This window comes from Erpetoichthys calabaricus, chromosome 10, assembly GCF_900747795.2.
Source record: "Erpetoichthys calabaricus chromosome 10, fErpCal1.3, whole genome shotgun sequence".
Taxonomy (NCBI): Eukaryota; Metazoa; Chordata; class Cladistia; order Polypteriformes; family Polypteridae; genus Erpetoichthys; species Erpetoichthys calabaricus.
Window position 1 is genome coordinate 159,783,181 of NC_041403.2, and position 15,713 is coordinate 159,798,893.

The 15,713-nt window shown below is 41.6% G+C and overlaps 1 protein-coding gene across 1 annotated transcript in view; it reads right to left on the reverse strand.

Moving 5' to 3' along the window:
- Positions 1-15,713, reverse strand: part of LOC114658619 (P2X purinoceptor 3-like) — a 61,720-nt gene that overhangs the window by 17,160 nt on the left and 28,847 nt on the right. Inside the window, exons 5-9 of the mRNA XM_051932579.1 lie at positions 9,264-9,357; positions 2,606-2,683; positions 2,313-2,454; positions 2,090-2,226; positions 1,880-1,973 (exon numbers count right to left, since the gene is read on the reverse strand). Of these exons, the coding sequence (XP_051788539.1) occupies positions 1,880-1,973; positions 2,090-2,226; positions 2,313-2,454; positions 2,606-2,683; positions 9,264-9,357 (545 nt within the window). The remainder of the gene's footprint in view (positions 1-1,879; positions 1,974-2,089; positions 2,227-2,312; positions 2,455-2,605; positions 2,684-9,263; positions 9,358-15,713) is intronic.

The following is a 15,713-nucleotide window of genomic DNA, read 5'->3' on the forward strand; positions in this document are numbered from 1 at the left end:
TTTCCTCCGGGCGCTCCGGTTTCCTCCCACAGTCCAAAGACATGCAGGTTAGGTGGATTGGCGATTCTAAATTGGCCCTAGTGTGTGCTTGGTGTGTTTGTGTGTGTCCTGCGGTGGGTTGGCACCCTGCCCGGGATTGTTTCCTGCCTTGTGCCCTGTGTTGGCTGGGATTGGCTCCAGCAGACCCCCGTGACCCTGTGTTCGGATTCAGCAGGTTGGAAAATGGATGGATGGATGCATTACAGATTACTTTTCAATAGATGGTACACTGCAAACGCTACCACTGAATATTCTGAAGTCTACATTGATTATTTAGATTTCAGTCTGTCTTAGACGGGTAGCGCAGCTAGTAAATATCCATCCATCCATTATCCAACCCGCTATATCCTATCTACAAGGTCACGGGGGTCTGCTGAAGCCAATCCCAGCCAACACAGGGCGCAAGGCAGGAAACAAAACCCGGGCAGGGTGCCAGCCCACCGCAGGCTAGTAAATATCTATCCGTCTATCACAATGTCTTTAATTTAGGGCGGTCAAAGCTGAAGTGTCAATACTTGCAATTAATTTCAAAAGTATAATGTGTTATTTTTCCTTAATCATATTTAGCACATGTGTTCCTCCACACCCCTTGCTCTCTGGACTAGTCCATTAATGATGCATGTGACAGAGTTCATGATCGTTCCTTTCAATTTAAAACACTCCCAGGCAGTTTAAAAACATAAATGCTAATATTTTTTAAACTTAGTGCTGGCAAATTCAAATATTATGCAAGTGAAATGTCTTTGACACATCTATTAACAGCAGAATATACTACTTTTAGGGTGGCACGGTGGCGCAGTGGGTAGCGCTGCTGCCTCGCAGTTGGGAGACCTGGGGACCTGGGTTCGCTTCCCGGGTCCTCCCTGCGTGGAGTTTGCATGTTCTCTCCGTGTCTGCGTGGGTTTCCTCCGGGCGCTCCGGTTTCCTCCCACAGTCCAAAGACATGCAGGTTAAGTGGATTGGCGATTCTAAATTGGCCCTAGTGTGTGCTTGGTGTTTGTGTGTGCCCTGCGGTGGGTTGGCACCCTGCCCAGGGTTGGTTCCTGCCCTGTGTTGGCTGGGATTGGCTCCAGCAGACCCCTGTGTTCGGATTCAGCGGGTTGGAAACTGGATGGATGGATATACTACTTTTATGAAGTCATGCTAAATTAGCAAAATTAATCCAGCATGTACACTGTACACTTATCTATGAATGAAACAAAATCTAAAGCAGTAGCTACTGGAATTGAAAGATGGACGGCATCAGAATTTTAAATAGAGTTGAAGATGAAGGGCTGAGAGGCATCATTCAAACCGTAGGTTCTGAAAATTCTCACATATTATCTTCACCTAGGAAACTTGCATCACATATCAATGATTCATTTGTAAGAAAAAAGTCCTCACAATTTAAAGTAGCTAAGAAGTTGTAAGGCAGTGACATTCACATGAGACCACTGGACATCACTGAGCAATCAAAATCACCTTGATTAAGCATGTGATTAATTAAGACCAATTGAATAAAATTTCATGATTGATCCTGATTAAAAAATGTAATTACTTGACATCCTCACATTCACGATATGTCTATCGATTACAGTGTCTTTAATTATCTATCTATCCTATGTAGTGCTTTGCATTATCTATGTTTCTATATGTGTCTAAACAAAAGAAATGTCAGACAGTCTGGGTCAGACAAACCATAACAGAAAACCTGGGAAACTAATGAAATTACTCAAGAAGCTAATCTTGTGGCTTTGAGTGTTTTTCTTGACCAAATGAAGAGCAGACAGTCCTGACTCTGACCGTGAATTACATACGTTGAACAAGTTCTGCTCTCTTTGAAGCACATAGTCGCACTCACGTTTCCATAGACGAGTACATCAATTCGGATTGCGTGAGCTTTAAGCAAAATCCGGTGCTCTGTTCCATCTGCCTTCTTGAAGTATTTGGCGTACCTAGTTTGCAAGAAGAAGAAAACTTAAAATTGGGAGTTAAAAAAAAAGACTAGTTTAATGCAGTTCAAACACACACACACACACACCCACACACAAGATTTTGTCTTTAGTTATACCTGAAGTTGTACCCTGGAGAAACCTTGGTTTTCGCTGAGACACTGTCCAGCCTGGTAAAGGAGTAGGCAGGGTTGCATTGGTCATCCGATTTATCCAGATCGCAGACCCATCCAATTTTAATCCCAATCACACCTCCCTTTCAGGTATAAATTAAAGAATGTACAATTTAAAGTTGTTACATCCTCCATTTGCCCTCAAGCCAAACAATCCTCTTGTAGTTACCCGATCAGCCAGTGTTTTGAAGTCCTGTCCAGCAAATCGAACAACATCACCCAACCTAAAGATGGGACAATAGATGTCTGTCCTGGGATCAAATAAACAGGTCTCAATGTATTCCTTTGTAATATTTGGTAAAAGGTTCCCCCTAAACAAAGAGCAGAAGAGAAAAATTTTAAATGACACCAGCTTTTAACTATGAGTGTATCCCAGGAAGGAATTCATTCATTGTCTGTCATCAATCAAAAGAACAAACCAGTGACAGAGAACATGGCTTAAAAACAATGGACAGCACTCACTTAGTGAAGTTGAATAGAGGGAATCGAATGCTGTTCTTGATGAAAATAGTGAAGTTCTCAGCCTCGAGCATTGGCTGGCTGTGAAAAGTGCAAGATAAAGACAACACAATTTACAAGCATACAAAACTTCATTATGTGCACAGATTGTTCTTATGTTAAACAGATTGAGGACAATATTACTTTTTGCTGAAGTACGTAATACAAGCACACATCATTTAATTTATATTACTAAACGAAGGTTGTATATATGCACGAATGCTAGATGCCAGAATCAAGCCGCGCCGAAAGCATACGCGCACAGCGTCTCAGCGCCCCAGAGTCAAACCCAGCAGCTTCCCAGAGTCAGTAGGTGGCGCCCAAACAACACAACACAACTTGTAACCTAAACTTGAGGTAAAATGTGCACGCCAGGTTGTATATATGCATGGATGCCAGAGGCCAGAAGCAAGCCGTGCACAATACAACCACCGCCCAAACGTGAACGTGCACACCACCACATATACAACCTTCGTTTAGTAATGTAGGTCTTCAAGCCCGGATCCACCGCCATGGTCACTTCAGCACGCAAATCAGCCACCATCAGCAAACGACTTCTAGCTAACGACAGCCATAGAAAAACAAAAACGAAACCGGATGGATAAAAACAATGAACGAAGGCGCCTACAACGCGCTTCTGAAACACCAGAACCAAAGGAGTCACCGTTCCAAAAAAAAACAGCTTTAGTACAAATATATTTATTTAATTAAATGAAAACTTTCCCAGGACGCACCCACCCTCCATGATTTTTTCATCCCTCCAAAGATCGGAGGGAACAGAAAGTGATTGCCATTCTTGGATTTGCGATTCTTTCAAGAATCAGGGGTTTGCTGGTTAAACAAGAATAAGAAGGGCCTCCTTAACCAAAAATGTCACTTCATTAAAAAGTAAAGTCAGCAATGAATATTCAACTATCCAGGTATTTTATAAACCTGGTATCTCCTAGTCAGGATCAAGGAAGAACACATGTAAGCACTGTCACACACGTGTGATCGGGAGACAACTAAAGGGCCTGAATAATAGTAATGCCATGCCTGACCAGGGGGCGGCAAGGTGCACTAATTGTCTCTCTCAATCCCTTACAGACCATTCTCGGGAAATCCCGCCCGGTTCTGGCGCCACAAATGACATCACTTCCAGTTTCAGCGGCACTCATGACATAGCTTCCTGTTCCAGCTCTGTTGACATCACTTCCTCCGCTTGTATTTAAAAGCCGCCATTTTAAGGCAGTAATTCAGTTCTCTATTGGACTCACATGAGTAACGAACACTGACTAATTTACCTCTTTGCAGTCAGGATATAATATACGGGTGGCTGCCCCAAATCTTCTAATGTCTCATAATGCTTTTTGTGACAGGACCTACTGTATATGTCTGAAGACTAGAAATCATTGCAGTCACTTATCTCCACCTGCAGAGTGCGATTCATACATTTTTTTATAGAGCGTCTTTATAAGCTGGGATTGCACCTTGATACCCTCTCACCACTTAGATAGATAGATAGATAGATAGATAGATAGATAGATAGATAGATAGATAGATAGATAGATAGATAGATAGATAGATAGATAGATAGATAGATAGATAGATAGATAGATAGATAGATAGATAGATAGATAGATGTTCAAATTAGTAAGTAGTGGAATGTAAAAGATGGCATTCTGATATCATCAAGCCAAAGACAGACAGTGCTCAGCCCACAGAGCAGATTGCTTGTTAGTTAGTGGCTAATGTTGGAGTTACAGAGGCGATTGGTGATTCTAAATTGGCCCTAGTGTGTGTACTTGGTGTGTGGGTGTGTTTGTGTGTGTCCGGTGGTGGGTTGGCGCCCTGCCCAGGATTGGTTCCCTGTCTTGCGCCCTGTGTTGGCTGGGATTGGCTCCAGCAGACCCCCGTGACCCTGTGTTTGGATTCAGCGGGTTGGAAAATGGATGGATGGATGGATGAATATATAAAGGTTCAAAAAGCTATACATAAAGCAGTCAGAAACAGGCATAAATCTCCTATGACCAGCAGGTGGCAAATTTACCAAGGTGGCTTACCTGTTCCATAACAATGATGACTTTAACACAGGGGTTCACAAAGTCGATTCTGGAGACCCATAGTGGCTTCAGATTTTTGTTTCAAGCAGATTCATAATCAGTGACAACAACCGATAACACTGATCTCATTTATCTGGTATTTTTTCTCTTCTCTTATTTTATATTCAGAAAAGCACAGCAGCATGATTTTCACATTTATAAGGCATTTAAAATATTTCTATTTTTACTATAGATTTAAATGCTTAACTCTCTTGTGTTCATTTCATTATATTTTGCCCTTCTCTGTGCAGTTTGCTCCCTTCATTGTATCTTAATAATGACAATTAAAAACAAGCAGAGCAGACACCCAGGCAAACAACACTGAATAATCAAAGGCTGCAACTACTTTAGAGTCAGACCCGCTAATTAGTATATAATGGATTATATAAACAATTAGAATACCTGGAAAATTAGAATGAAAATAAAGATGAAAATATTGTTAAAATAATATATCATTCCCATATAATTCATTAGTATGTTTTATTTATATATTTTTTTTACCAAATTTAGCTTTTTAATTTCTATATTTTTCCTAAAACACAGAAACTGAGAAATAGCAGTTCATTAATTATCCCAAGAGCCCAACTAAAAACAAATGGTGCTTGGAATAAAAACCTGCAGGCACAGTGGGTCCCCAGGCCCGAGTATGAGAATGCTTGCTCTAGAACAGAGGTGGGCAAAGTTCATCCTGGAGAGCCGCAGTGGCTGCAGGTTTTCGTTCCAACCCAGTTGCTTCATTAGAAACAAATCCTTGCCAATCTCACAACTTATTTAATTTTATGGCTTGTTAGTCTGCAATGTTTGGTTCTTATTTTGTAGATTTTTTCCTTTCCAAGGGTATTATCCAAATGATTTGAAGCCTAAAACTGATCATTTTCAGTCTGTCACATTTTTCTATTAAGTGTTTTATTAAATCAAATTAGGGTTAGGGTTAGGGTTAGTGCATGATGAACACACACAGATGTAAATGGAAACAAGTTAGATGGAGAACTGCTGGCTGCTTTGACATTTTTTCATCTTATTGCTAATAAGGAGCTATTAACACACTGAATGCAGTTCTTTAAGACTGAAATAAGCAATTAAGGGAGGAGAAACTTAACAAGCGAGACCACTAAAATGAAGCATCAAACTATCACTTAAACAATAAGTGCTTCATCAGCAATAATTGACTTAAACTGGGTTGGAACAAAAACCTGCAGCCACTGCAGCTCTCTCCAGGACCGACATTGCCAATCCCCTGCTCTAGAAGTAACAAACAGGCAGTCGAAACAGGATATAAATGACAATTTCTTTCCTGGGGTAAAAGATACGGCCGCTCCTCAAAAAACACTGAAAGATTACCTTCACATTGCTCTCTTCCTTGCTGGGCTTAAATGTGGCTGCTTTGTCAAGCGATATGCTTCCAGCACGGTGCTTCGCATACTTAAAAGATCAAACAGCACATATTGATTTTTGATTGTTTGCCTTTCTCTCTCTCTCTCACTTGCTCTGACATTCTCTGCTCCTGATGGATGGGGTGTGAGCAGGGGGGCTGTTCGCACCACTAGACGATACGGACGCTCCTCTAAAAAAATGCTGAAAGACTTCCTTCACATTGCTCTCTTCCTAGCAGCTGCTTTGTCCGCCGGTGCTTCACATACTTAAAAGCCAAACAGCCCTATTGATTTTTGATTGTTTGCTTTTCTCTCCCTCTCTTTCTCTGACATTCTCTGCTCCTGACACGCACTCCTTTGAAGAGGAAGATATGTATGCATTCTTTTAATTGTGAGACGGACTGTCATCTCTGTCTTGTCATGGAGCACAGTTTAAACTTTTGAAAAAGAGACAAATGTTTGTTTGCAGTGTTTGAATAACGTTCCTGTCTCTCTACAACCTCCTGTGTTTCTGTGCAAATCTGTGACCCAAGCATGACAATATAAAAATAACCATATAAACATAAGGTTTCTACTTCGCAGATTTTCACCTTTCATGGGGGGTTCTGGAATGCAACCCCCGCGATTGAGGAGGGATTACTGTAATACTACACAGAAGAAATTGAACTTGTAAGGCCCAAAAAGATAATGTTCTTATTATGTTGGTTGTGTTGCTGCTTCCTCCTTTTATCTTTGTGTATGTTTCTCCCTCTTTCCAGAGATGGTGTGTCAGGTTTGGATCAGTGAGATGCACCTGTTAGAACATTATTAAATGAGGGAAAGGTCATGTATATTAAATCAACTGACACTTTTCATATGACAGCTCCATCTTTATTTCATCCATCCATCCATTTCCCAACCCGCTGAATCCGAACACAGGGTCACGGGGGTCTGCTGGAGCCAATCCCAGCCAACACAGGGCACAAGGCAGGAAACCCATCCCGGGCAGGGTGCCAACCCACCGCAGGACACACACAAACACACCCACACACCAAGCACACACTAGGGCCAATTTAGAATCGCCAATCCACCTAACCAGCATGTCTTTGGACTGTGGGAGGAAACCGGAGCGCCCGGAGGAAACCCACGCAGACACGGGGAGAACATGCAAACTCCACACAGGGAGGGCCCGGGAAGCGAACCCGGGTCCCCAGGTCTCCCAACTGCGAGGCAGCAGCGCTACCCACTGCGCCACCGTGCCGCCCATCTTTATTTCATTTGAAATGAATATTTTATAGAAGTTCTTGCATCTTGTGCGATGTCAAAGTTGGTCTGATTGCTGACTACACTGGTCAACAAGCATTTTGCTACTGGGATTCTGTCACCTGTACTTTAACAAACTTCACTTGCTGACTCGAAATCTGAAAACCGTTTTCGTCCAGCAGCATGTCCCATTTTTTAGTTATGATGTTCCAGGTCTTGGACAACTAGAGTGACTGGACAGTAAAGGCGATGCATTTCAGCATTTAAGAAATAAGTTTGGTCTCAAGAGAAGTGAAGCCAAAGTTAAGGAAGGTGTTTTTGTTGGCCCAGAAATCTGTGAACTGATGCCTGGCGATGAGTTCAAAAGGAAACTGAAGCCCACTGAATCAGCGCCCTCATTCGTGCAGGTTGTCCAGAATTTTCTTGACAGTCACAGAGCAGAGAATTATACTGACCTTGTGCAGAATTTGCTGAAAGTATTTTAGCTTACAGGAGCCAGAATGTCTCTGAAGACGCATTTTTTACATTATTATCTCGACTTTTTTCCACCAAATCTCAGCGATGTCAGAGATAAGCATAGGGAAAGATTACATCAAGATGTAAAGGTGATGGAAAACCAATATCGGGGAAAAATTCACTCCGAGCATGATGGGTGACTACTATTGGTTCATGCAAAGAGAGATGGATGTGCAGTACAAGCGCAAAAGCAAATGCCTCAGACAATTTTGAGCACACTGACCTCACTTTTATATCGAGGTAAATTGACATAAACATCTTTTAAAGTGTCTCTGGTATCGTCTTCTGGTTTGTTTTCAGAATAAACACATACAAACAATTTTGGTTTGAGAGAGTTCAAACTTTAGATATCGTGTTGATATATTGATATTCAAAAGTGTCAAAAAGGCAATGATGTGTGTCTCAAAAATCTGACGTGCTAGCTTTATTCTAATTTCATATACTGTATGAAATCAGTGTAAAAATCTTTAATAGAGAGCTGGTCTGAAGTTCCCAGTAGCAAATAAAAAATATTTTTTTGTAGACCAGTGAAAAGCTGAAGATGTTCTACTCTAACACACAGGTTACCACCATTTGAACTTCAGGGGCTAAGTATGTGAATTTATACTGACAGGGTAGATGACTTAATAAAATTCTGAAAAATATTTAGTCCGATTCAGGGTTGTGGGAAGCCAAAGCCTCTATTGGTAGCACTAATCGTAAGGAAAGAAAGAGCCCTCAGCAGAGTGTCAGAGCATCACACACACACTCTCGTACTCACACTTCGGACAGTTTAGAACCCTCAATTAATCCATCCAACACATTTTGGGATGTGAAAGGAAACCTATGCAGATACAGGGAGATTGTGGAGAGTCTATAGGGACATCAACTAAGTGTTGGATTCCAACCCAGACCAGTGGATCCAAGAAGCAGTAAGAAGGTGCACTGTATTAAAATGCTGTAGTAGATGACTTCATATTAGCTGAATTTAAATCATGTAACAAGAAAACATATTCAAGACATTGTCAAATAGTAGATGTGGGAATGAATGAGCATCGATTAAAACAGATCATCATAAAAAATGTGCATAATCATGCATTTGAACGGACAGAATATCAGTCATGAAGAAGGCCTACTTGAATACTAAACCTGATGGAGGACATTGCGTTCACGTGATGTGCCTGGAGAGTTGCAGCCTTGTGGATAAAGACAATGCTAAGCAGTACAAGGATGGGACCATTGAAGAAAATGAGGTGCTGCACAGCATACCTCGTCTCTCTTCATGTTGGGGGAGAAAAACGACTTTGTGAGTCCAAAGTATTTTTGGAGGATAATCGTTGTGGTATTGAATAGGAGGATCTATAATTGGATCAAATGGGTTTGAAAATAGATGAATAATGTTATCGTCTTGTGTAAGGAAATTTTACTCACTAATGGACAGAGTCAATCTCAGCAGGACACCAGCCTCGGATTTCACATGTCTTGAACGTCTCATTATAATTTACACAGCGTCCAGTCTTCACACCTGTAGAGACAAAGGTCAGAGAGATTAGAAAGGAGGAGAAAGTCATACTCTATAGAACAGGTCTTTAAAATGTTACTATTAGTATAATTAGTTTACGCCACAACACTGTTCAAGTAGTTATGTATTTTAGTGTGTTTCTTTTTTCAGAAGCAATTCAAGATCCTGCACTCTAACCCCCAGAGTTCATGCGAAAAGACAATTTCCTCTCAGGGATTAATGAAGTCTATCAAATCAAAATCAAAAAGATGAAAGTCAAAAACCACAATATCAACTATTGTACAATTGCTGAATTTCTAACACTACAGAAAAATACACCTTTGCCTAGTCAACGTTTACCAGGACCTGTCCACCTTACACCAATCAGCCACAACATTAAAACCACCTGACTAATAACGTGTAGGTCCCACTCGTGCCACCAAGGCAGCTCTCACTATCCTGTACTATCAAACACCAAGACCTTAGCAGCAGATCCGTTAAGTCCTATAAGTTAAGAGGCGGGGCCTACATGGACGAGACTTGCAATTCTATTACATTCCACAGATCTGCGATCACATTGAGTTCTGGGGATTTTCCAGTCCAAGTCAACACCCTGAACTCTCTGTCGTGTTCCTTAAACCATTGCTGCACAATTTTTGCAGTGTGGTAGAGCCCATCATCCTGCTGAAAGAGGCCAGCACATTCAGGGAATACCATTTCCATGAAGGGGTTGATGAGGTTTGCAAATATCTTTAGGTAGGTGGTAATGTGTCAAAGTAACATCCACATGAAAACCAGGACCCGAGGTTTCCCAGCACATCACACTACTTCCACCAGCTTGCCTTCTTCCCATCTCTTCTACAAGTGAACAACACGCGCACATCCGGCCATCCACATTATCTAAAAGAACGCATGATTCATCATGTAGTATCTGATCCTGATGGGCAATATGTGATCATCATGGGTAATTTATTTCACTGTAAAGTGATTTTGATAAGTATCTACGCACCCAATGTGGATGATATGGATTTCATCCAAAATATATTTGCATCCATTCCCAATGTGAAAACTCATAAAATTATAATGGCTGGGGACTTTAAATCCAGACCTAGATAGGTCTCCTGCCACAGGGGTGATGACATCTAACACTGCAAAGACAATTAACTGATCACAACCTATCAGAGATCAACCCCTGGAGATTTCTAAACCCAAACTCAAGAGCATATTCCTTCTACTCACCAGTGTAGTGATTGTTTCTTTATAGATAACAATTTCTTGCCTACGATTAAATCTTGTAAATACAATGCCATTGCTATCTCCAACCACACTCCTTTGATCATAGAGTTAAAATCATCATGTCCTACATACTCATCTCACAGCTTGTGTCTTAACCCACTTTTATTAGCAGACGAGAACAGTACAGAATTCATATCCAAGCAAATCGATTTTTGTTTAGAGACAAATACATCCTCAGATGTTTCTGCAGGAATACTCTGGGAAACCCTGAAGGCCTTCTTAAAATGACAGATTATCTCATATCTTTCTCACAGAAGTAAATTGGAAACCAAGAAGGTGTCAGAGCTAATCAGCGAAATTACCAGAATAGATCAAGAACATGCCAGGTGTCCAAATGAGGCACTTCATAGGAAAAGACAAGCTCTGCATTCAGAACTCAACCTCTTGACAACTGAAGAAACAGAACAACTCGTTTTTAAATCAAGACATCATTACTATGAACATGGAGAGAAAGCTAATAAGATCTTAGCACAACAAATCCACAAGCAGGAAGTTCACAATGCAATCCCAGCAATCACCAACAGACACAGATGGAGACAAAATCATTGACCATAAAAATATAATGCCCACATTTAGACACTACTATAAGTCCTTGTAATTTCTTATTCTGTCTGTTATTTTTCTTTTCTTCATTATGTAAAGCACGTTGAGCTACTTTTTGTATGAAAATGTGCTATATAAATAAATGTTGTTGTTGTTGTTGTTGTATTCTACTGAGTTTAAAGAAGATAAGACACGATTCATCAGGCCAGGATACCTTTTTGCATTGCCCCATGGCCCAGTTCTGATGCTAATTGTAGGTGTTTTTGGTGGTGCACCGGGGTCAGCATGGGCACTCAAACCAGTCTGCGTCTACTCAGCCCCACATGTAGCAATTTGCAATGCACTGTGTGCCCTGACACCTTCCTCTCATGGTCAACATTAAGTTGTTCAGCAATTTGTGATACAGTAGCTCTTCTGTGGGATCAGACCAGAAAGGCTAGACTTTGCTCCTCACATACATGAATGAGCCTTAGATGCCCAAGACCCTGTTGCCGGTTCACCAGTTGTCCTTCTTTGGACCACTTTGGTAGGTACTAACTACTGCAAACTGGGAACACCCCACAAGACCTGTCATATTGGGGATGCTTTGACCTATTTGTCTAGCCATTACAATCTGGCTCTTGTTAAAGTCACTCAGATCCTTACGCTTTGCCCATCGATCCATCTTCCAACACATCACCTTTAAAAAACTGACTGTTCAATTGCAGCCAAATACATCCCACCCCTTGACAGGTGTCATTATATCGAGATTATCAATGCTAGTCATGTCAACCGGTCAATAGTATATCAGCGTATATGCTATAGTCAAGAGATGGGCTAAGAAATCCCATCCATCCAGGACATCTCTAGAAAATGACCCAAGGTCTGGTTGGCCTTCAAGATCAATGACAGAAGAAAATGTTGCCACCATGAGCCAAATGACAATGACAAGAGTGATGGTATGTGACATAGCAGACAATACAGGGATGAGTTATGGGTCAACTGAATCCACTCCTCATTAACAAGTAAACATAGGCAACTCCTGAAATGAAGCATCACTACATTTCATGTTCCATGGAGAATCTGGAGCTTCTGGGAGAAAATTAAGAGCATGGGGATGAAACCATCCACACATTACTCACTACACTACCAAAATGACAGCACAGTGATTCTCCAACATTGGTGAAATTCAAGGTTCAAACTATTGCCAGCATGATCAAATGCTCTCATTGCTATGACACTGAGGATATCTCATATTCATTATATACTCCAAATAGCCAGGCAGTACAACACCAATTTGATTTGGTGCTTGTGGCAGTCAGTGAGGTGGAGTGGTGGTTCAGAGGATGGGGATCTACACTGGTAAATGGAAGGTTGTCAGTTCAGATCCCATAAAAGCCAACAGTGGCTCCACTTCATTGGCCGCTTGAGCAAGGCCCTTAACCTGTAATTGCTCCAGCCCTACATGTAGGCCCTCCAACCTGCAGGGAAAAACCTGGGGGTTGGTGGCAGTAATTGGCACTCCAGCCACCATAAAAAACACACACTCTTCCATTCCATCTGAACTAGTGTGGTGCTGAGGTGTCGCCCGTTGCATGGCTGGTCCTAATCTGGGATCCTGAATTGGTTTGTCATGTGGTGAGTGCGGCACTGTGCTGTATCAGCGTGTGCTCTTAACCTCTCTCTCCTCTTGTGGCAGTCAATCAGGGAAAAGCAATGAGGAAAGCTGTTAAATATTGAATAAGTCTCGAATATCCATCTTCTGCTTCAAAACAATGCCCCCCACACACAATGTATGGGTTACAAAAGCTGCTCTGGGGAACCATGGGTGCAAAGTGTGAGCACATTCACCTTATTCTTCAGACCTCCTACCCTGCTTGGCTACCACCTATTCTCCAAAGCGAAGGGCTACCTCTCTGGGACGTGCTGTGTCAACAATAAAGTCATCAAGACAAAACATTTTTCCTGAGTGGCATAATAATTCATTACATTTATATAGCGCTTTTCTCAGTACTCAAAGCGCTATCCACACAGGGAGGAACCGGGAAGCGAACCCACAATCTTCCACAGTCTCCTTACTGCAAAGCAGCAGCACTACCACTGCGCCACCTGTGAGGACGATAATAGCGTTGCGGATGCTAAAATAAGTATTTCAGTGTTTATGGGGATTACAGTAAGCTGAGAAATAAAAGCTGATTGGTTTTACTGTTGTTTCTCTTAAATAGACCATTTTCTGACCACACCATTTATATACAGTGGATTCAGTGCATATTCAGACTCCTTCAAGTTCTGCACACTTTATTGTGTTGTAGATTTTCATTTTAAATGGATAAATTTGCCATTTTTGCCTTATCAATCTACACTCAATAACCTATAATGACAATGTCAGTCACTCAGTCATGGTCCAACCTGCTATATCCTAACACAGGGTTACGGGGGTCTGCTGGAGCCAATCCCAGCCAGCACAGGGCGTAAGGCAGGAACAAATCCCCGGGCTGGGCGCCAGACCACCGCAGGGCTATAATGACAACGTGAAAATATGTTTTCAGAAAGGTTTGCAAATTTATTAAAAGTCAAAATCTGAACACCTTTCCTTCATATAAGTACTCAGATCCATCCATCCATCCATCCTTCATTCAATATTTTGGCAACAATTTCAAGTTCGAGTCTTCTTGGGTAAGTCTCTATGAGATTTGCACACTTGGATTTGGGCAATTTTTCCCATTTTTTTTTTCCCAGAAAATGATCTAAAGCTGCATTAGACAGGATGGGAAGTGTCTGTAAACTGCAGTCTTCAGGCAACTCCACACATCAAAATTAAATCAATCAAATCAAAATCTAAAATGAGACATTGTACAACGAAATTTAGGTGCAATTTTCCAATGCAAAAATAAAATAAAAACAAAACACAATTACTCAAGTTAAAACTACAATTATCCATTCATACATACGTTATATTGCGCTTGTCCCATAGCCAATGTTGACTTAGGGCTGTATTGTAAACATGAGAGTGTATTGTATTGTAAACATGAAGGTGCACTCGGTCAGACTGACCACTTAGCAGCATGCAGCATGGTGATGGCTGAAGGATAGAAACTGCTTCTCAATTTGTCTTAGTCTTTATGGACCTGAAGTGTCTGCCTGAAGGCAGGCATTCAAACAATGCATGTCCTGGGTGTGATGGGTGCTGAAGAATTTTCTTGACGTTCCTGAGACAACAAGAACTATGTAGTTCTTCTAGTGAGGGGAGAGGACAGCCGACTATCCGCAGGGCAACCTTAATGACCCCGTGGAGCTCTTTTCTCTGTGCTACTTTGCAGCTGGAGAACCATGCACAGAGATAGTAGGCCTGGATGCTCTCTACTGTGTAGCAGTTAAAGGACACCAGCAGTTTCTCAGGGATGTTGTTCTTCCTGAGAACCCTCAGGAAGTAGAGTCTCTTTTGGGCCTTCTTCACTACCTCAGCAGTGTGTGTTCCCCAGTTCAAGTCCTCCCTAATGGTGACTCCCAAGGAGCGGAAGTCTGAGACCCTCTCCACACAGTCCCCGTTGATGATGAGTGGCTGGATGTTGTCTGCCTTCCTCCTGAGGTCCACGATGAGCTCCTTGGTCTTGGCTATATTTAGGAGCAAGTTGTTATTCCTACACCACGATGTCAGCCGCTCCACCTCATCCCTGTAGACAGACTCCTCTCCCCCAGAGATGAGCCCTACTACCGTGGTATCGTCAGCGAACTTAACAATTGTGTTACTGTGGTGGGCAGGAATGCAATCGTAGGTATACATGACTCCCCATGGGTTTTAAGTGGTGGGCTTTGGCTGGGCCACTCAAGAACACTTCAGTATTGTCTTGGCTATATGCTTCAGGTCATTTCACATTTGGTTATGAATATCCATGCCCATTATTCATTATGCTAAAACTCCACCCAGCCTTTGGCATCGGCTTTCAGGGGGTCCTTTGTACATTGGTGGACCGGTTACATATAATACTCGGTGCATCAGTGCATTCTAGTGTTTTAATTATCTAAGTCTCAGTGTAATTCAGTGCTTAAACTATTGGTGGGAATACAATATACTTTAAAAATAATGATGTCTTATAAGGTGTAGAACCACAAAGTAAATAAGTGCTTGATTAAAATAAATGTTTCATGCAAGTATACATTCTAATTTCTATGGATACAATATTCTAATTATGCAGCATGTGATTTTATATAAAAATTTCCAGTAAATATTCATGTACGTATATTTCCATAGTATTGGCAATCTAGTCTTAGAAATGTCTCGATGCATGCTCAATAATCCAGGTAAGGAAATCCTAGAAATTTGTATCTAAGGTTTGACTCTCACCATCCACTAGAGCACAAACTAGGTGTCATTAGGACTCTACAACACAGAGCTAACACCATTCCCACAGACTCAGAGGCCAGGGAAGCAGAAGAACACCACGTCAAAAAGGCCCTGAGTAAATGTGGATATCCCAGCTGGTCCTTTGTCAAAGCAGGGAGGACACCTAAAGAACGTTCCAAGCGATTCATGAGAGAGGAAGGACATCCACTGCCTAAGC